General features: G+C 41.7%; 3 protein-coding genes across 9 annotated transcripts in view; 2 read left to right on the top strand and 1 right to left on the bottom strand.

The window, feature by feature from the left end:
* Nucleotides 1-6,354: 6,354 nt before the first annotated feature.
* RBM24 (RNA binding motif protein 24) lies at nucleotides 6,355-16,867 on the bottom strand. Of its 6 annotated transcripts, XM_054643267.2 has the most exons (6): nucleotides 16,700-16,867; nucleotides 16,064-16,187; nucleotides 15,742-15,859; nucleotides 14,912-14,966; nucleotides 14,424-14,554; nucleotides 8,385-8,475 (listed from the first exon to the last, which is right to left on the bottom strand). In XM_054643267.2, the coding sequence occupies exons 1-5, from the start codon at nucleotides 16,865-16,867 to the stop codon at nucleotides 14,465-14,467; spliced, it is 555 nt and encodes a 184-aa protein (XP_054499242.1). In that variant the 3' UTR covers nucleotides 8,385-8,475; nucleotides 14,424-14,464. The 6 variants fall into 6 exon arrangements, with proteins under 6 accessions (XP_054499203.1, XP_054499213.1, XP_054499222.1 ...); XM_054643228.2 differs by lacking the exon at nucleotides 14,424-14,554 and having other exon boundaries at nucleotides 6,355-8,447; XM_054643238.2 differs by lacking the exon at nucleotides 14,424-14,554 and having other exon boundaries at nucleotides 6,355-8,447; nucleotides 15,742-15,823.
* LOC143694403 (uncharacterized) lies at nucleotides 16,167-17,120 on the top strand. The gene is made up of 2 exons (XM_077180592.1): nucleotides 16,167-16,456; nucleotides 17,067-17,120. The coding sequence occupies exons 1-2, from the start codon at nucleotides 16,199-16,201 to the stop codon at nucleotides 17,118-17,120; spliced, it is 312 nt and encodes a 103-aa protein (XP_077036707.1). The 5' UTR covers nucleotides 16,167-16,198.
* The window catches only part of ATXN1 (ataxin 1), a 371,677-nt gene continuing 366,655 nt past the window's right edge, over nucleotides 17,016-22,037 (top strand). For both annotated transcript variants that reach the window (XM_077180537.1, XM_077180468.1), the window contains exon 1: nucleotides 17,016-17,121. The gene's annotated coding sequence lies outside the window, so the exon portion shown is untranslated. The remainder of the gene's footprint in view (nucleotides 17,122-22,037) is intronic.

Raw genomic sequence — 22,037 nt, 5'->3', positions numbered from 1 at the left:
GAGAATCCAGTAAACTCTTTTAATGTTTGCAATTACTTGTACTTTTACCACTACCAAGCAGACTAGTTTTTACCCCTTTGGAGCAAAACTTTCTGGTCTCCTGCAGTTCTCTCAGGGCACATTCATGCATTCTGTTTTCAGTCTGGGCCCTGGCTGGATATTAAGCTCATTTGATTGTGCCTAAAGCTTGCTATTCTGTTCTCTCTGCAGCAATGGCTGTGGCAGTCAGCATCCCAGCTGTCCTGCTGAAACAAGGGGTCATTAATATAGAGCAGCCACATTTCAAACAAACTGTATCTTAAATGTAATAGAGACAGCGCCTGCTTCTGCCTAATACTGCCATTCCCTGCATTTAGGAAAGCCAGATTCCTTGAGGCTCCTCCACACACTGTTTGTATCTCTGCCAACCTGTATTCTTAGAGAACTGCTGGCAAGCACCACTGCTGTTGTCGGGATCTGGCTAAGGCACTCTGTACAGTTTTTTAAATTATATTGAAGACAAGACACAAGATCTTTGAAGCCAGCTTCATTCTTGAAGTTCTAGTGGGCACCAAGACCTTCTTCCCCAGAAAGACACTACAGAGCTGCTTTCTTTGCCCTTTGACTGGCCTTTGCTAAGCTAAGCTGATGCATGCAGGCAAAGAAAGCCTCTGAGCTGTGATGTGCCCTTCTCAGACACTCGCTCAGCTCAGTGCGCTGCAGCCACGTCAGGGGCAGCTCCCTGCTGACAGCAGCCCTCTGAAAGCTGGTGGGCACACTTCTGTTTTCACACTCAGCTGCTGTTCTCAGAACTCTATCTCAGATTCTGATTTCTTTTGGCAAGATCCCAGGTGTTGTTAGAGTAGACAGCCCTTCTTGATAAGGTCAGAGGAAAACCAGTTTCAAGACACAGTAGTGTACACGGAACTGGTGACATTTACAGAAGAATAAAGCCTGGAGATCTCTTCATTCTCACTTAACATGAAAACCAGTATAAATGATGATGGCACTTAGGTTAGTGAAATTATTCACTTTACAGAAAAGAAGAAAATATTTTAGTTGATAAAGCATTCCCTAATGGAGAAAAAGCTAATACTGATGAAAATCAAGAAGGATTGATGCATGAACTTACATACTGTGATGCCTAAGCCTTGGTTAATGAAGAACAGATTTTCCTTAAATAGTGCTCATAACATAAATTCATATAAAGGAATGCACACTACTCCATAACCAAATATTGAAAAAGAAATTTTGAACATTCCTTTTTCCACTAATGTGCTACTTACCATCTTCCAAGGCTAGGGCAAGAGCATACTGGACAAAGAGAGCAGCCACTTTTAAGGTCCTTCATTGCTATTGCGATGAAGAAATTACATTTTAATTGAGAGTGTCAGTCACTTAAAAAAGCTTTGGCCATTATATGAAAAAAAAGTCTTGTGCTTCAGCTTTGTTATGCTTGGGTTGTTCTTCCCTGTGCCTACTTGTCTGGATAAAGCAGTATGGTTAAACTTGATGATCTTAAAATTCTTTACCTAACCTTCTGTGATTCCTAAGTTGTCCACCTACCCCCAGTGAAAACAAGGTTTTCCTCTAGACTTCCATTATTACTATCCTCATTCAGAAATATTACTAGTGAGCAAATTAGGAGATGAATTCCAGCAGTTTGAACAAGTAGCCAGGGAATCCCAATTTTTGGCAACATCATAGTATCCACAGCCTTGAGCAAGTAATCAACCTTGCCTTTGTAGCAGCTGGAATATGCAGTGGTGTGTTTGTGGAAAGCCTTTCAGTTCTACTGGTTCTTGTCAGGAAAAAACAAAAACAATCTACTCTTCTTACTTCTACTTCTAAGTGCAGGGATGTTTTGCTTTTAAGCAATTTATTATTTTAAAAAATGGGGAGGGGTAATATAAAATGTTTTTTAAATTATCCAGTTTTACTCTTATGGGAAACAATTTTGTTTACTTCAGGGTTTTATACTTTAGATTATTTTTGTTATCACTACAAATCTAAAAAATATAATCAACAACAACAACAAATGTCCAAGTTTTTCACAGGATGGCAAAATCCCTTACCTGCATTTCTGGATAAAAATGTGTTCTGTTCTTCAAGTGTGTTGTAAAGATTGATTCATGTCCTTGCAAGTGCAATGAAAAAACTCTTTTAACAGCCTAATGAGAGGTGATGGATTCACTGAGCTTTGCTTATGACCCAGCTCTGTCAGTTTTGGTATTTTGACATCTTTTCCTCAGGTTCAAATGGAGTCATCAAATTCAGAAGAAGATGAGTTGCAGATAAAAAGAGCTATTTTGTAAAGACTTTTCCAGATTTTGTAAATTTTGAGCTGAAAGACAATGGGGTTTTCTTATTTTACCTAGTTTAAGTCTTAAGAAGGAAGTGATTGGGCAGCTGCAAGAGCCCTTGCACTGTAAAGGAGTGGGGAACAAATCATCCACAACAGCCACATGTAGAGAACAGGGAAGAAGCAGGAGGCATAGCGAAGTCTGGTCCAAAGATTAACATGAGGATACTGAGCTGAGGATTATATGTATGTCAGAGACCTCTAACCAATTAATTTGGATAGCATCTTTTGACTTTCAGATGCTTGGTGATGAAACAGACTTTGGTGGATTCCTCCCTATTCCCAGATTGTTTAGGTCAAAAATAATGATAGTGTAAGCTAGCCCAAGTTCATGGCTTATCTCAACAAAATTGGCACCTGGAACTGGGAAACATTCCAGAGCTAGTTTTCTTTAGGATGAGAAAAGCTCATAATTGTTCTATATGCTCATCTGAATGCAGTCACAGTTGTAGTTTTCTCTTTATTCTTTGACACTGCGTCAATCTTTTTTTTTTTCTCATAATTTTACACTGCATTTTGGAGGGATAAAGGTATCTGCAAACCCCCAAAGCCCAATCATCAGTCATAGTAAGCATTTTGTAAATTCACACAAAACCATGTTATTTTTAAACATATGCAGGTGCTTAAGAATCGATACATAGGTTCAAAATAGAATGATTTTTCTCACAAGGGTTTGAACATAGCTAGGGAATTGCTCAGTTTAAAATGGATAAGCATCTGATGAATAAGACTAAGAGGTGCTTTGAGTGGTTGCATCATTATTTTCATCCTAATATAGTCCTTCTACATGTTTGAAAAACCCAAGAACAAGTAGAATCAATGAAGTTATCAATGCCAAGTTATGTTCACTAGTTAATAGGAAAATAACTATACTAGGGAAAACTGCAATTGTAGGAGCCAAGTCATCAATGTAACCTTTCAAGGTATTACACCTTTTTTGATCTACACATTCCTTAGCAATGTTTCCTAGTTTCAGCTTCTTCCTCCCTCTGCAAGAAACTCAGCACTGGTCACTTTTCGGTATAGAAACTCTCTTGAAGGTTTTGGAAACTCAACTGGAAATTTTATTGTGAGCAGCTTTTTGCATATATACCATCTCTCAAGTAAAATGCTAACATTTTTTCTGAGTCTTCACATATTTAATAATTATGTGCTGCTATTTCTCATTTTTTTTATTTTGGTCCTGGTAATGTGAGCTGTTGGCATTTCATGTATGTGAGGTGTTACTGAGGTGTATTTTATGTACAAAGGTCTGTTCAGCTACTCATTTATCAAAAGAAAGCATTAATGTTCAAGTTGTGTGCTGAAAGCTAAGTTTGCTAGTGGAGCTTACACATTTACATTTTTGCTGATGTTATTTATTCTGTCAAGTTAGAGCCAGCATGCAATTGACCTTTATAAGCTGAGTCATAAACTTTTATTTTGTTGCCATTGTGGCTTACCACAAGATAGACCCCTCCAGGGCAGCAAACATTCCCCTTCACACCCCTCCCTGGGGGTGTCTGTCACCTCCAGGCAGAGGCAGGGGAAGACCCAAGGACATTGTCAGTGGCATGCATCAGTAGGGAAAGGATGCTGTCTTCACCCTGTATCAAAGAGAAGGTTAGCGTGCCAGCAGTGTGCTCAGCCTTTCTCTCAGAGGCACTTCTGACTTTGATTCCTACTTCATACCATGTCTTCTAGGCAAGCCCCTTGGAGCAAGACCAGGGTAAGGAAATAGAGGAACAGAGTAGAAAACGGCATTTATTGTTTCCTGCTCAGTTCCTTGCTGGGGGTTTACACACTTATTAGCAGAAAGAGCACTACAGTGTGCTCTGCCAGGTCGAAGATCTTAAGGTCAGATTGCAAAAGGCAGTTCAGCAACACTTCTCAGCAGCCAGGCTTGAAACACTTGTTAAAGAACCACGACAGCATCAGGCCTGGATGTTAGTGAATGTTCCAGTTCTGGAGTTTCATAATTGTCCATGATGAAATGAAGTCTGACCCAAGACCAGGAAAAATCTTTTCTATCCCTTCTATTTCACTACTCCCTTCTTTTGCAGATGAAAAAGACCCTTTTTGTGGATGAAAGAGCAGCTCAAATTCTGCAGTCAAGCTTGTGCTTCTGCTGAAGTCACAGTAAGCGTGACAGCTGCAGTGATGAATTTCAGTATGAAGATTGTATGAACATCCCCCCATTCCCCAAAGAACTGTCTAATGCTGCCATGCATTTCACACAGCCTTCTTTCAGATATCAGGTGGTAACTCCTTTTGGTCATTAGTGGCTTGGACTGAGACTGAAATGTTAAGTAGTCCTAAAGATTACAAATCCATCACCAACTGGATCTGAGCAGCTTCTTGACTGCTTCCCAGTTCAATTACTGTATGCAAAAAAGGTGTCCTGACCTTCAGATTTTTAGTAACATCACTTTGCTTGTAGGAAGGGTTCAAGGACAAAAACTGCCACGTGTGGAAGATTGATTCAGGGACCTCTTGAGGAAGCTCAGTCCACATAAACCCATTAGACTTGATGGGCTGCACCATCATTCTGAGGCTGCTTGCTATCGTCACTGAAAGGTCATGGAGACTGGAGACGTCTTCTGAGACTGCAGAAAAGCAGATGATGCACCTATCTTCAGAAAAAGGTCATGCAGGACAATCTAGGGAAATACTGAACAATCATGGAACCATGGAGCCATCTTGGCAGAAGTTTCCAGGCACAGGAAGGAGAATATGGTGATTTGGAACAGCCAGCATGAATTTACAAGGTAAATCACGCCAGATCAACTTAATTGTCTCTTGTGATGAGGTGACTTCATCTGTCAAAGAGGGGAAAGCAGACAATGTTGTCTACCTTTAGAGTTTAGCAAGGCTTTCCATGTAGTCTCCCACAGAATCCTTGTATCCAATTTCAAATGGATAGTTAGGTAAAAAAACTAACTGAATCATTAGTCAAAAGGGTTTATGCTCTGTCTCCGCTGGTTACAGTGGAGTTTCTTCAGGAGCTGGCTGGTCTGATACTTTTATGAATGGCTTGGAGGAAGAGATGGGATGCAGTATAGTGAGGTCTGAAGACTGATGATACTTACTGGGGGGTGTACTTGACATGCAAGAGACCAGGCCTGCCATTCAGGGGGATCTATACTTACCAGAGGACTAGACAAACAGGAACATCATGAAGTTCTGTCAGGACAAACAGAGCACTCCTTATCTCAGGTGGACTAACTCCCACAGCTTGGTTAGCTGCTTTACTGAAAAGGACATGGGAGGCTTGGGGCATGCTGCACAGGAGTCAGTGGTAAATTCTGGCAGCAGTGAAAGTGCATCAGACTGTATCAACAGGAGCACAGATGGCAGATCAAGGAGATTGATTATTCCATTTTACTCAGCACTCATTAGACCACAGCTGGCATAGTGGGTCCAGTCTAGAGACTCCCAGTACATGACAGCTGCTGGCAGACTTGGAACGACTCCACTGAAGGGTCAGCAGGATGGCCGGAGGTTGAAGCATAAGAATTGTGAGGAGAGGGTGAGGTATTGAGGTTTGTTCAGCCTATGGAAGAGAACAGCAATTTTCCAGTTCCTAACAGAAGATTACCAAGAAGATAGGGCTGGGCTTTCTGCCAAACAATGAGACTAGGGCTGTAACCAGCAGGGGAGGTGCTGGTTAGATAGAAGGGAGAAAAAAAATGACACAACGGGAATAATTAGGTAGTGGAATAGAATACCCAGTGTTGTGCAGTCTCCACATGGGGATTTTTAAAGACCTGACTGGACAAAGACATAAGGGACCTCAGACCTTCCAAAGTCCCTTCCATTCTGAATTACTTTATGACAAACCTCAAATGGATCGTCTCCATCTCCTCAACAGAATCTCCTCTATGTAATACAGTTCCCATCAATCTGTGTATTTGAAGTCAGTTTACATGCTGCTATTCATGCAACAGACCAGGAAAACTATATAAAAGATTTCCCCTCTAGTTTTAACTAAACAAGATCTAAGACAATTTGGGCAAGAACAACACTAGACAGGATGAGACAACATTTTTTTTTATTGTTTTAATACGAGTGAATAGATTAAGAGATCTGAAATGTTGTAAAGCAATATACATACTGAATAAATAATATGCACAGGAGAGTCATGTCTACATTGTAACACTGGCTAGTATTCAGAATACTTCAAATAAATCCAGTGACATTGGATAAAGTCCATAAAAATGCTATCCTGTCTTCCCTTGTATGAAATTGTTCAAGTATAAAAAAATCCAATACAGTGTAAAATATTAAATTCCATTTCGGTCAAGAATAAAAATTGCAAGTATTGTAGCTTCACAGGACAATGTAAAGCAGCATTTTCTAGCAAAGGGAAAAATAGTCAGTCTACGTACAGATGAGTGAGAAAACGGCACTAATGTATTTGAGAGGTCTACATGAATAACTAGTAGAGGGAAAAAGAATGAACTAGCAATATTTTATGTAAAAACCTAAAAAAGTGTTAATTTAAGAGTACCCTCATACAGTGCACATACTGAATTTAAATAAATCCAAGTCAACATCCTTAGTTAATTAGGTTAATATTTAATATGCTACATCTAAGCCTACTAAATAATTTATACCATGAGATGAATACATAATTTTACAGTGTCACATCTAAAGTCGCTTTCTTTAGAGCGCAGCATAGTAAAACTTTCAAAATAAATATTTCTTTTTAAATAGCATAACAATTAAGGCACAGTATAAATCACATACCATTAACCCTTCAGGAACTGCAGTCTTGGTAACAAAAAGTTGCCTTGTGTACTGTATGTTTGCTAATAAATACTTTAAATATAATCCTGAAATAGATATTAAAATTGTACAAATGGTTTCAGAAAAGAAAATTCCCTTAAAACAGTTCTTAAAAGGTTTTAATTAATTAGGCTTCTTCCTGCCTTTATTCACAAGTTACGAATAGATGCAATAAATAGAAAGAGAAGGCTGTTGTAGTAAAGGGCTGATCCTATTTTAGAATCAGAATAGCTGACACCAGCAGTTAAAGTTTCCCAAAAGTGAAACGGGATGGGGCGAGGGATTAGGATGTGACAAGCTCATCACATGAGCACAAGTGATGTGTTCTGTCCAGAACTGTCTGTGTTATTGATTGTCTCTACAGCTGTTGCACCCCTTACTTCCACATCACTTGCTCCATAGTTCCACTCATCCAGAGGACAGAGAAGAAAATAACTTTGGTGCCTGTCCGCCATCTTACCAGCCGGCTATCTTCCTTGGGTTGTTCGGTGCCCGTCAGTGAGACAGTGACAAGGTCCTGTCTCACAAAGACAACTTCTGAAAGCTAGAAAGGACAATCAGTGCTTTAAGCTCATTTCCTCTTAAATGGTTAAAGGTTACATATTGCTGACTCAAGTTTTTTCCCTGGTTCAAACTTTTCAGATACCATTTTCTTACTTATAAAAGGCAGTTTTGCTTCCCTGATACTGTAGAAAGTACATCTTTGCTTTTTTTTTGGTTCTTTTTTGTTCATTTGAAAAGATGAAGTCCCATTGCTACTCCTGCCACTCTTTCATGACAGTACAGTATTTTTCCCCCCATTTTCTTCTGGCTTGATACTTGAAACTAAACATGCCGCACTACCCTTCCCCTCTAACAACAAGATTTGGATGCATACTGTATGAAGACAGCGGAATAAAAATCTTTAGTTTCGCAATAGCATCGCTTTCCTTAAAGCTCCTTAGTTACTACGAATTGTCTCTGTTAACTACTTCTACTGGAAGGCCGAGAAGAGGAAGAGAGAGCTGGCGAGCTTCCTTCGGGAGTCCATCTGCTATTGCATGCGGTCTGCCTGCAGCTGTTGGGGCTGGTACTGGCCGAACGCCGCCGCGGCCGCCGCGGCCGTGCCGGGCGCTGCTGCGGTCAGGGGCTGCTGCACGGCGTAGCCGTAGCCCCCGGCCGCCACGTAGCCGGCGGCGGCGGCCGGGGAGGCGGCGTACGGGTACTGCTCATAGGCGGCCGCCGCCGCCGCCGAGTACTGCGCGTACGCCGCGCCGGTGTAGTCGATGTAGGGCGTGGTGGAAGCAGCGGCCGCCGCGGGCTGCACGTGGGGAATTACCACTCCGGGCTGCACAAAAGCCTGTGGATAGACATAGTGAGCGGGTATCCTGTTGAAAGATGGGAGAGGGAGTTAGAGTCGGTACGCGAGTCAGCGCCTAAGTGTCATATCCATACTCCGAACTAAAACAAACTCAATTTAGTTGTTGTTATGTGCATAGGGTTGCCACAATAACTTGACTCAATGGACCAATTATCAGTTCACTGGCCCGAAGAGATGCATCGCTCCAAAGCACAGCGTTGTAGCTGAGTTAAGCCGGGGTGTTCAGTGTTCCTTGAGGATATTATCTTTAAGGCCATTCAAAGTACCAGCATTACTGATGTCTGTTTTAAGACAATTCTGAAGGACTAAGCTTGATTATTCCATCTGGAAAATTGCAGAACTTGTTTTTCAAATCACCTGTAAGTCGTTTTTATTACCCCTCTTCTCCCTTAACTATTTTACTCTTAGTAAAATTACTTCCTGCAGTACTTTTATTATTAGTAACTGAGCAGTTTGACAGCATCACTGTAATGAGTTCGACAACAGCCAATAAGGCAACAAAATTATTGAACTCTGACTTTATGTCAAGTCTTCCCAGGGAGGCGTGTTAAGAGTGTATTGTGGCAACCCTACTTAAGTTGCTATGCAGACTCAGCACACATTAATTTCTCTGCAACCTCAGTCACCCTTATTAAAAATAAGAAAAAAACCAACACAGGCGACAAAGGAGTTTAAATAGAGTTCACAAGTGTGGTAAACACAGCAAGAATCACACTTTCCAAACGAACGATAGTGCAGCTCACTCCGTCACAAGAGGCCATTGAGGGGAAGCTACATAGATGCTATTAAAATCCATAACAGTGACTCCTAAGTACATGTGCATCACACTTTTATAAAAGTTCGTAAGGACACAAGAGTCAAACCTGTTTGATTATCAGGTCACTGATGTCCTGTTTTGTGCCAGCTTGTTTATTTCTATGCAAGACATACAGCATAGAGTTTTTTGGGAGGTGGGCATAAGATTAAGTCTAAATAGATCTGGTGCTTAACAAAAGCAAAAAAACCACAAATTTACAGTTTAAGAAAGAACCATTCTGAATACATCAGTAAACACTTTCCTATCTTGTCCAAGTCACATAATTTGCTTTCTTGGCTTGTTTACTTAGCCCTTTAGTTTTAAAAACTGGTCATATCTTTGTCTTAGCACACAAGTGTACATACACGTTAATCTCATGGTTGGATTTTATATTATGATTTAAAAAAATACTTTTACATTCATAACCCTGTCTTGCATCTGGATTTCCAAAGAGAAGTCCTTCATATATGCAACTCCTTCCCAGCCAGTGAATCTCTATAAATGCATGAAAAACTTCTTGTACAGATTCACTGCTATTTCATACTGAACTTTCTTTACCTTTACAGACACCTCTAAAGACTGCACCAACATTTGAACACACTTTAGGCACAGATGAAAACTGTAGTAGTAAAAAGTGTCTTCTATTCTCCAAATTCAAGATTTCATGGAAAGGTTTGTTGGGGGATTTTTTGTTTCATTTTTAAAACAGCTTTAAGATGTACTTAAGGGGTCAACAAGGAAAACATTTGCAATCAGAGAGGACACTGTCAACTGGAATCATAGCAAAACGTAGTTTAAAATAAGTGATAGACTTTAAAACAGCTTAGTTTTCTTTTTCAGAAAAAAAAGAGCTCAGTTGCTTGAATAGGAGTATTAGCAGAGAGAAATGTTCAGTTGCCATGTTTAAGACATGAACACCACAATCATAAAAACCCAACATGTAAATGAAATTCATTTCCTATTGTGGGAAGGGGAAAAAAAATAGTGACAAATAGGGAGGGATTGGGAAGGGAAAGAAAACATAAAACGAAACCGTAAGTTGGGTTTTTAACACTCACCTAATTTATGAAGTGATTAGCCAGAAGTGCATTTGAAGCATACTTAAGCTGGCTCTGTGCATTTAAATACACATCATTACCTGAGCTCTCCATATGGATGAGCATAAGCAAGCATTTTGTATTGGTCACCAACCAAGTACAATTCTAATAAACATTACACCATATTTCTTAAGCGTTTAGGGAAAGAAGTATAAAAACAAATCTGAAGTCACAGAGAGCCTCTTTTGCATCACGAAGAGTCCATTTAACACCACATCAAAGCAATCTTTACATTCAGCACTTATGGAAGAGAGTAATTCTAACAGAAGAGACAATAAGAAAGCTTTTCAGGCTGCTTGTGTTGCCTTGAACTGATGTTACTAAGATTTTCTGAAGACACTTGGATACTCGGCCATATCCTTGAAAAAGACAGAAAGATACATGTGCTTCTACTTAAGCTCTTGTGACTTGGTTTATTTAAGCCAAGAAACTAACAGGTGGTGAAGTTATGAAACATTATCTGTTTGCTACATCTTACCCTACAATAAACATAAACCCTGTGCAGGCTCCTCTCCACCATGCCATTTAACACATGATGATTGACAGCATAAGCTGCAGTGGGGCTATTTTTGATCATCTGTCATGCTACAACTGTTTTCAGTCAAGTAAAATGGCTTTATATGGCCAAAGTAAATTTCTACCTACTGCAGAGGCCAGGACACGAAGATCTCAGCCATTCAGAACCCAACTGCTTTTCATGCTCTGCCAGGTCAAAAGCTGAAAAAGCAATTCCCAGTTACACTAGAAATCCTTAGTGTCCTTCATTTTAAATAAAAGCTGCTGCTTTACTTTTCAGAGTGATAGTGTGAGAAATTGACAGGATTTAAGCTCTCTTTCCTGGCAGTAGTTTTTATTTTGGAACGTGTATTTACTGTTTTATGCTTTTGCAATAAAGGAAAATAGAAGCCGTATTTAACTTTAGCAGTAACTGTAGCTTTGAGATACTCAAAATTCAATGACCTACATCCCTGCCACATGCCTTAAGACTTTCTTTGTTGTTGTAACAGAAGATTTATGTTTAACTAAAGACCTCAAGAATAATCCTATAGGCAACAATAAAGTGAACAATAATTTCAAACGAAAGAAGACTTTTGAGATTAATGCAGAGAGCTGTGGCATATAGAAATTCAGCAGGAGTAGTGCATCTTTAACTCTCAGCATTACATTCTCAAAAAAACTAGATATTCAACTTCAAAAAAAATGTTTTGCTTTGGCCCTTGCATGGCATTGTTTGCTTTTGTAAGCATAGTTAAAGAGCAGATTTTCACCAATGAACAGCTCTCCTTTTAAGAGAAATAGGTTGCATAAACATTAAACATACAAGACCCTTACTATGTTTCCTTTTATCTGATAACCACTAAGAGGACGTAACAGCAGGCTAACTGCTGACTGTTCCAGCTTCATTCCCTCTTTTCAGACTATCTGTAGTCTAGTATTATACAGATCTTTTAATCAAAAACTCAAGAGGGGGATTTTCCTTCTCTCTTAAGAAAGGCAGATTTGCCTAAATCTTGGAAGATATCAAGCATGTTGTATCAGCTAACTGTTTGATAATGGGCTTAATAACTTTGGATTTAACTCTGGTCTTACTGAAAACAATGGGTATGTTTTCATTTTGATATAAGTACAGGTTTTAGACAGAAAATAAAAAAATCTCCACACCAGTTATGTCCTTCAGCAGTACCTCTGAATAACCTTGAATTTTCCCACCAATATTAAAGTAAAAATTACATCAGCAAAATACGAAAAGCTATCTTGGGAAGCAAAGTCATCTTCCCCCTCCATAAATTCCTGTTGAATTCAGGGATAGTATTTTATAAACAATCCTGAAAACAAAGCTGTATAAATAACCAATTCTGTGATCAAATAGCTTTCAACGAAACACATCACCATAAGATAGATGCTGAATGTAAAGAGCAGGAAGAAATGTTATTCTGCAGCACTGAATAAAAAAAAATTCCCTGCATTTTAAATGTATCATGCGTTGAAGCTAATCTAGTTTCTGTCTCCCTCCACCACAACTGTGTTGTACTTAAGTCAGAATATTGAACTTCTGCATCTTCTCAGTAAAAGTAATGTAACATAATCAAATTATTTTAAGTTTATTATTTGATAGATGTGAAACCTTATGTTGTGGATGCCCCGTCTCTGAGAGTGTTCAAGGCCAGGCTGGATGGAGCTCTGAGCAACATGGTCTAGGGAAAGGTGTCCTTGTCCATGGCAGGGGTTGGAACAATATGATCTGTAAGGTCCCTTCCAACCCAGGCTGTTCTATGATTCTGTGATTCTAAAACACAGCTAACCATACCAAAATATGTCAGCACCTCACTAATTTGCACTGTTAGGGAAAAAACCCAAAACTCAACCACAAAACATCTGAAGCTTTTGTGTATGGATTAGCTGAGTATTGGCACTGAATCACCACTAAAGCCTGTTTCACACAGCGTATTAAGGAAGTGTACTTCCAAAGTGCAACTGCACAGGAAGAAAAAAGGCTTTAGGGTGACCATGTATTTCAATGCAAACTGCACAGCAAAAGTGAACTCTTCAACAGAAGGAGATTCAAATAAGTGCTGAAACATCTCCTCTTACTTTCAATGAAGTGAATGAACATGTTCATTCATCCTAATGAATGCTGTTCTCCTTAATCTGAACTACATACTTTAGATAAAGGTACAGGTCACTGGAAATTCTGAGGAGGAAGAAGGATTGGTAATCTCTGTTGTTTACACATAGTAAAAGAAATGCAACAGGCCAAGGATGAATGAAAAATTACCAATTTCATATATACATGACTCTGTGACCAACATTCTTTCAGATTTATGTGCAATGCATTAGAAATCTAACCTTATTCAGCTTGCTGGAAGGATTTCCCTGACTTAAATATGGTTTATGTCATCTATTGTTGGCTTTGGGTAAGGAAAGCAAGAAAGACTCCTACATTTGCAGAGTCCTTTAAGCAAGGGACTGCCACAGATCCTCCCTTTCTGTTGTGCTCAGCAAATACTCAGTCTCTCCACAGCTGATCCCTGCACAATTCAGTAGTTCCCTTTCCAACAAGTGTTTTAACAGCTCTGGAGAGGAGGTGTTCTGCCTCCTGCCTACCTTAGTGCAGGCATCATAAACTGATCACTGCATACCCACTGTCATCTCACACTTCAAAGAAGCAAGCAAAATACAGTAGAGGATAATCATAACAAGGTAAAAAAAAAAAAAGACAGTTTTTACAGCCTCCCCACTCTTGGAAGAATCAGCATGCTCTTTTAAAATGAAGTTTCTAGGAAAAACTTTTTCCTGTCATTTTCAGGATAGGAACTGTTTTTTCCTTCCATTCTGACAAATCAAATTACTGAGAAGCTGTTGTTGCTTAAATAACAGGTAAGTATGATATTCTAAAGCCATTCTAACCAAATAAACAAAATACATATATGACACATTTTCCCTACTTAATTGTTAGCTTATGCATTAATTAGCAAAAGGCACTATTTTGCAATGAGTTTCTCAGTCACTGTGCATTAGTGAAGTGGCGCTACGGAAAGCTTAAAGCAGACTTCAACTCCTAATGATATGCCTATAAAAAGCAAGAGTTAGATCCACTTAGGAATAGTTTATACTCAAATTCAGGAGAAATGCACTACATATAAAAGACAGATTGAAGAAAAAATCCCCTCAAATTAGAAAGCCCAAATGGACGCACATCGTTAATAAGGAGATCCACACCCTTCCCAAGAACAAACCTCCCAAAAATTATGAACATGCAAGCAATATGTTGATTTACTTAAAAATCAAGAAGTCACACAATTTAGCACTCACTACAAAATATGGTTAAAAAAGTCACAGGCTACAGCTTGAAAGCAAGGAAAAAAAAGGCCCTTTGCTCCCCATGGCAAAGTCACTCCTCAACAACAAAACCAAAATTAAAAAAGATCCCCCCCAAAAAACTTTCACTACAGCTCTTTCAATTAAATAAAAGCACACAGTTTAGCTATCAACACCACTTCATTACTGTAATAAATAAAAAAAAAGCACACGGAGGTCTATTGACTATATGAAAAAACATACATGCATCGTTAATCACCATTTTAGCTTGTTTGTGTTTGAGTCTACTGGTTACAGAGTTTAATTCCAAACAGAACTATTCCACCTCTTATCATCATATCCTTCTGATCAGTTATCTTAACTGTAAACGATCCCTGTCAGATTAGAAAGAGATAAATAACATTGAGTCAAGCTGAAAAAAGAGAAATGGGGCACAGCAATCTTGCATCAAGTCATACCTCCTTGTTTTATCATAGGGTCATGTGGGACTGGAGTGCTTAGTCGGAAGGGCCACGTCCCACACAACTTGACTCAGCTGCGGCATTTAGAACATGACCGACAAGGTGAGCGCATTTATGAGTATACATTTATAAATCTGAGAGCTTCAGCATTGCTGGCCAGCATTAAGGATGCTATTGCAAGAGGCCTTCAACAATCATACTTTTTCTTTCCTTTTTTTTTAAAAAAAGATTTTTTTTTCCTCCCCTGTTTGAGGTCCCATTGAGACTTACCCGAAAGGCCTCTGTATGAGAGCGGGATGAAGCTGCTGGACACCAAAGGCAAAACCTACCAACAAAAACACATCGCATTCTCTGTATGGGTGTTTTTTGGCCACTTATTTATGCTATATGTATACACACACACACAAAAAAACGCAGAGTAAGAGCCTTTACTAACAGCCTGCAGTAACAACAGCTAAAAGGCTGTAGAACCAAAACTTAGAAAGTAAAATATAACAGTCCATACACACACACACAGAACTTAAGCCAGTAAAGCACACGCTTTTGTAGAGATGTTTAGGAAAATGACTTTTTCTAAACAAGTACAGAGTTTTTGTTCACATTTTACATGGTGCACCATTTGGATCCCTAACTTTAACATCTGAATGACTGTGTGGTACTTTCCATTCATTGGTGTATTTGTGTAATTTCTACAGACTTAAAGATTTAAGTCACCCCTACTCATCAGGACTTAGCACAGGGGGTCAAATCCCAACTTCATTTCTGTTCTCCAGACACCCTAGTGTAAACCCTGTCTTTCCTTGGCGGGCAGTTAATTACTCGCACAAGTGTTCATCAGGCTAAACACGGGGAAATTCAGAATGACCTCCTTTAGAGCACAAATGTGCACACACTCCATGCTCCTCTCACTCTTGCTGCAAAGCAGCAGTCTGGGAAGTGGCTAGGACATCAGATTGTCTCAGATGTGGTCTCAGGAAAAGCCATTTCATTTTAAAATCTGCATAATAGCTCCCATTTGCTTGAGAAGTTTGTATTAAGACATTGTTTGTAGTAATAAGACCGCACACATTGGAAGCGATTCACTCTTAGGCCAATCTTACCCTGCAACGATACTGTAAATGGTCAGCGCCACCACATTCCCAGCAGCAGGAATAACCAATGAAGTGTTTGAGCTGTGGAAGTCTTCCTGGGGAACTCCAGATATTTTATCTTTGATCGCTTTTTTTTTTTTTTTTAAATAAGGCACATGTGCAAAATAGCCAGAAAATTACTACATGCTGCATTTAAACATCAAACCCAAAGCACGCCTAACTGTGCGTGTACTTCAGGAAGGTGGAGGGCAGCACTACCTTTTTTTGAAGTTTTACTCTCTTCAGAAACCTGAGGTACGGAGAGAAAAGCCATTCAGGGCTGCTTCCTCACCTGGCTGCATTATCCGCGGCTTGGCACCCAGGTACGCCAGGTTCACGTTGGCTTTCCTGCCATCGATGATGGGGTTGGGGTCCTTACAAGCCCTTTCAGCAGCAGCTCTGTCAGCCATGGTGACCTTAACGGGCGATGCCGCGCATTAGATCCCTTTCGGCAGGGAAGGGGAAGCCTCCCGCCCACAGCAGCGACCCGGCCGTACCCGCGGGTGGCGCCGAGGGGCCCTCGGCCGGACCCCGGCCCCGGCCCGCCCGCCGAACGGAGCAGGGCGCCGGCAGCCGCGGCGGGCGCAGGGCGGAGGGCGCGGGCCGAGCTCGGCCGCCGGCAGATAAACCCCGCAGCGGCCGTATCAGCGAGCAACAGGCGCGCCGGCGGTGTGCGAGGAATTGGGTAATTCCCCCCCTCAATCTCCTTATTCAGTAATTCCCCCCCCACCCCCTCCGCCTCTATCCAAACTCCCCAGCAGGGAGAGAGAAAAATAAAAAGGGGGAAAAAAAAAAGAGAGAAAAGCAAAAAGCCGGACGCTCGGTAGCCCCTCCCGGCCCCCGAGCTCTCACAGCGGCCCCCGCGGAAGTTTCCCCGCGATGCCCCCCCGCAGCCGCCCACCGCCCTGCCCCGCGCCCCGGCACTTACAAAGCCGTATCCCCGGGACTTGCCCGTCTGCCGGTCGGTGATGACCACCGCCTCCTCGATGTCCCCGAAGACCTCGAAGTACTTGCGCAGGCTGGAGTCGGTGGTGTGGTAGGGCAAGCCCCCGACGAAGATCTTGGTGTAAGTGGTGTCCTTCTGCGTCGTGTGCATCTTCAGCCCGGCCCTGCGCGCCGCGATCTGCACCCACGCGTGGCGGCCGGGGCGTGCGGGTCCTGGGCGGCGAGACCCGCTTCCAGACTCAGCCCCGCTCCTTTTTTCCTTTTAATTTTTTTTCTCTCTCCTCTCTTCCCCCGCCCCCCGTTTTCCCCCCGCCACCCAGCTACAATGCAATTCCCTTCTGCCTTTGCAGACCCAGCTTCCTCCTCCTTCAAGAGCGGAGCCTCGCAGCCTCGGGCGGTTTTGAGGTAGGTACCGGCAAAAGGAGGAGGGGAGGCCGGGCAGCAGCCAGCCTGGCGGCCGTAGTGCTGGAAACGAGCAGAAACAGCAGCTGGAAGAGGAGTGCAGGGCCTGGGCTCTAACAACTGAGTGGCCTCCCCCCTAAAAGCCACCGGGTCGGTCACTCTCGGTTCCTCCTCCTCCTCCTCGCAGGGGCGGGGACGCCGGCGGGGCGGACCCCGCGCTCGGCCGCGGCGCGGCCGGGGCTGACACACAGCTGTTGGCAACAGCTGGATGCCCCCCGTGCGGCGGCAGCCGGGCCTCGGGGCCGCCAGGCAAAGGGGCGGCCTCAGGGGTGCCCCTCGGGGACGCCCGGTGCCCTTCGAGGCAGGTTTGCTGCAAACAGCAAGTGCCAGGAGACATGGTCCGGTGGGGTCAGAGGTGCCCGGTCGGCCAGAGAGCCCGCGGGCACAGCCGGCTCACTGCCTGCTGGCGGTCCTCAAATGCTTCGATCCCTCCCCGAGGGCTTGTGGTCAAACCTCTGCAACCTTCACTTACTGCTGTCAACAGGCTAACGAGACTACGGTGCTGCAACACGTCCATTTTTATTGTGGTGGTGCTGGTGGTTGTGGTTCTTGCTGTTCGTTTGGTCACAAGATGAAAAAAAATGGTAAAGCTGTTTCCCTTGTTTTTCTCTTCTTTTTCTGCCTCTGCCCAATGCTGGGACTGGAAAGGATGAAGAGAAACATAAAGAAAGGAATGTCTGTGTGACATGAAGAGACAGAGGACTGTGGGAGTTGGGGGGAAGGGAGACTCACAGGGAGACGGAAAGGATGGGATGAAAGTTAAAGATTGGGGAAAACAGATGTGTGTATGTGTATAGACTTCTAAACCATTCTCTTGCAGTCCCAAAGTCTTGATGAGTACTGTGTGTCTCTTTCACCTTCTTCTTCTGTCTGCTAGGCTTTTCCCTCTGAAGACTCTCATGCTTAGAAAAATGAGCAGTGAATCATTTGCAGGACAGACTTTCACTAAGTTCTTCAGCCCCTCTGGTACCAAACATTAACCATAATGAGAGCACTTAGCCCCAAACTCAGGCCCTGTTTGCCCATATCTAACCTTAGCTCTCCATTTGATTTTGTCATCAGTAGTTTTCCTAGTTCTAACGGCCTATACCTATACCGATCCTAAGCCATGCTATCACTAAACCCTACTTGACTCTTCAGACTCTCCAGATTAAATCTGGTTTAACATGTTAAGGCTAACTCAAGTGAAATCTAGCAGCACCCACAGGATGAGACATAAATGTTGCTTTTCAATTGAAATTATGACAAGCCCTTAATGTTCACCTGAATTCAGTTAGGCCAGCTCACTCTGTCCCCAGATGTCTTCCAGCTTGACTCTCCTGTTGGTCTGGAACATTGTGTTAAACCTGACACTCCAGCCACTTCTGTTTCGAGGGCTAATTGTAACTTTAAACTCTAGCCCAGTGACCTGAACTTAAATAGTAGCCCAGCTAAGGGTGTCAGTGCTCAATGGAGCCCTGTAGCACACAGCTCACTTAGTAGTGCATTTACCTTCTCAGACCCCTGTGGACCTGGAAGATGAACTTCTAAAACGTTAATCTCAAACCAAATGCAGTCCACCCCATCATGTTTCCTTTCCCTTGCTGTGCCCAGCACTCCTGAGTGTCTTGTGGTGTCTGCACAAAGGGTGAATTAGCCTGGCTTTCCAGTCATTGCACAAACTCCTGTATTAAGGCCAGAAAAGCAACATTTGGCTGTCCCAGAAATACTTGCAGATGTATTTAGGAGTTCAGCTTTTTCAGCCCAAGGGGAAGACTGATGACATTGACAGACCCAAAACCAAAATCTAGCTTTTTGGTCTAGCAGCAACAGCAGGTCTTTGAGGACTCAGAAAAAATCCTGGTTTTGGGTTTGTTTTTTTTTTTTTTTTCAGAAAAAAACCCTAATTTTCCATGCCTATGTCTCAACAAAAGACAAACTTCTTGCATGTAGGTAGGGTTCATCATGCAGCCCTTGTTTGTACTGCTAATTCAAAATATCTGCAGTACAGTTTTTGACCTACTCTGACAGGCTAACACATCCTCTTCTGTAAAACCAGAAGTGAAGAGATCAAAATTAACAGATTAAAATATACATTAACAGATCAAAATATATCCTCTAAGCTATGCTACAACATCCTACTACTGTATTAGCACCCTCAATTTATGATGGCAATCCCAGTAAAATTCAGGAATAAATACCGTTCTCTAGCCCATTCATTCCTATAACTGAGCTGTATCACTAACACCATAACAAGGGGAAAACATCCCCTACTATTGGAGTATAATTCCTCAAAACTCAGTTTTACCTTACATCCCTTCTAGCATCAGACCTTTTTCTGCTTTTGTGGTCCTGACAGAATCTAGGGTATGATTTTCCAGCCTTAAGATTCCTAGGAATCCTTACCTAAACCCCAGTGATACTTCATCATTTGCAACCTCCTCTAGTCCATTCAGTCCACTGTCAACAAGCCTTTATTTTTGCATCACATAACCTGTGAAAAACAGGCCTCCAGCTCTTGGATGCATGATCTTATGACCTAACTGTGGCTGATACGATTCTATTAGCATCAGGCTATCTACTCCTTCAACAGCCCTCAGAAATAAAAATCTTTTCCAACCATATCTCAGTCTTAATCATCACTTTAGGTTTACCCAAAGAGAAAGGTGACCTCTATGATATGGAAATTAATTAAAGACCATTTGAACACTTTAGTGATCAGGAATACATTGTATACTTCTCTCCTATAACATATGTTAACTCCAGATTTTGGGCTAGTCTTAGCCCAAAGGAGGTTACCATGTACAGGCTAGGAAGGGAGTTCTTTCTGATTCACCCATTGTGAAAATATTCTGGACTGACTGGGGCTTATGTCTTTGTGGTAGGGCTAGGTTTCTCCAAAGCCTGAAGAGTGAGGATTATCTACAGAACCTGTAGGTCCCACAGGAAAATGATGAATCTGGATGAATTCAGATGAGGATTAGCCTGAAGTTAGCTTGAGTTGATGGGATAGTGTTTACCTGGCCATGCTGGATGTCTGGCTAAGTTTACAGTCAGACTAATGGATTTTAAGATTTAAAGGCATGGACTGTACAACATTTATTGTGCTGAAGGGAAGTCTGTGAACAACTTCACCGGTGTCATTTCTCCACTTGCTTAAGTTAATATGTATTTTGGTGTATTTTGGTGTTTTGAGATGGATCAGCTGGCTGATACTTATTGCTAGGGATCTGGTTGTGGCTTCGGAATGCGAGTGTAGCAGAAAGAAATGTATTCCTATATGCTGCAAATTTTGCAGGAATAATGCCACTGGTGAAAGTGTGGCAGTTTGGGAAAGAAGTGAGAACATGTGGAAGAGGAGTGTTTAGGTAGAGCATTCCTGGGAGAGATGTGAAACTGATGTTCCTAAACACATGGAAATTTGGAAACTGAACCAGGGTTACCCATGTTTTGGTAATTACCCAAACAGCAGATCACTGTAAAAGAGCAGGATTGTTCCTGTAGGCAGCTATTTTGGCCTTTTCAGGATCTCAGTTTTAAATCAAAGTAGAACATAGGCACCCAGCTCCTGCTGCAGTCTTATATATTGCTGGCAATCTCTCCTAGGTATGGAGGTATTGTTGCTGAAGGGTATTGTAGCTGCCAATTACGTTCTATGTAATTTTAATGGTTTTAAAATATATATCTGAACCTATAAATGCGAAAGTGATCTAGTGTTTCATTTGGAACCTAGTAACACAGCTTAATCGGAGGAAACCCCAAAAGCTAATCAGTCACAATTAATTGGTTTTACTCAGAGATTTTGTGTTTTTGCTGTCGAGGTAGGATAGAATAGACAGCTTTCCAGTTTACCAAATGTTGCCACTCAGTGGTATCAGCGTAACTGTAATATCATGCTTTTTATTTATTTATGAACACCATATGCCTGTCATGTTGGAAACCAATGGATGTTGTGTGTTCATCCATTAGGTTTCTGGAAGCAACAAAGACCTGTGATTATATTGCACACCAGTCATTCTTGCTAGTGCTTTATTTCGGTGAATAATTGTGGTCTTCAGAACATTCACTGCACCATCAATTAAATGCAGCTGGAATTTCTATATACGTATACATCATATACATATACTTACATGCACACTTTATTTGCTAACACTATTATTAGAATGCCTGGGGCATAAACCACCATGATTTGTTATGCAGGGATGAAAATAAAAGTAATCCTTTCTCTGTCAACCTAGCAAGACTATCAGTTGGGTCAGTGAGACATTTCTGCTGAAGTTCCATAATGCCATAGCTCTGTGAAAGCATTTGTCTAATAACATTAGGCACAGCTTTGTCTGCTAATCTGTGCACTTCCACCAACCACATCCCATTACAGAGGAGAGCAGAATGTCTAACCTCTGCTCTGCTCAGTGTGTGCTACATGGGTGTTAGTTTGACTTTGTCTAGGGAAGCATAAAGTAGGTAGTACACTCATGTTCCAACAGATCACAGTGAGGGAAACTTAGAAGTCTCATCATCTTCTCACTCTTCTTGATGATCTACAATCTTTATCTAGGATAAGTTCTTGAATTGTGAATTTCTGCTAAAAGTTTCCTAACTGGGGAAGCTTCCACCACCTCTTTCCCGATAGTGTTCCTATTATAACAGATTTCATCATAGGATTCTTTTTTTCCCCGAAACCTATTAATATTGCCATATTCCAAAGTCCCCTTTGTTACAGTATCAGAGCTCTAAACCACATGAACTTCAACTATGAAAACATCCTTATTCCCAATTAAATCACCAAATGTCAACCACCAGGTGTAGTTTCTGATGGGAATATTTTTCTCTTTAAAGGGCAGTGGAAGAGGTGACGCAGAATTTCAGTGATCCAGCAA

The sequence above is a fragment of the Agelaius phoeniceus genome, chromosome 1 (genome assembly GCF_051311805.1).
Source record: "Agelaius phoeniceus isolate bAgePho1 chromosome 1, bAgePho1.hap1, whole genome shotgun sequence".
NCBI classification, from domain to species: Eukaryota; Metazoa; Chordata; class Aves; order Passeriformes; family Icteridae; genus Agelaius; species Agelaius phoeniceus.
This window is presented reverse-complemented; position numbering and strand designations above follow the sequence as displayed.

What these genes read in the sequence shown, in the direction of transcription:
- LOC143694403 (XM_077180592.1), top strand. Translation starts at nt 16,199, where the DNA reads ATGCCGCGCATTAGATCCCTTTCGGCAGGGAAGGGGAAGCCTCCCGCC. An exon ending in GGCGGTGTGCGAGGAATTGG is followed by an intron (nt 16,457 to 17,066) that starts GTAATTCCCCCC and finishes CTGCCTTTGCAG; the next exon opens with ACCCAGCTTCCTCCTCCTTC.
- RBM24 (XM_054643228.2), bottom strand. Translation starts at nt 16,867, where the DNA reads ATGCACACGACGCAGAAGGACACCACTTACACCAAGATCTTCGTCGGG. An exon ending in GCCGCGGATAATGCAGCCAG is followed by an intron (nt 15,860 to 16,063) that starts GTGAGGAAGCAG and finishes AAAAAAAAAAAG; the next exon opens with CGATCAAAGATAAAATATCT. An exon ending in CTCATACAGAGGCCTTTCGG is followed by an intron (nt 8,448 to 14,911) that starts GTAAGTCTCAAT and finishes GTCTATCCACAG; the next exon opens with GCTTTTGTGCAGCCCGGAGT.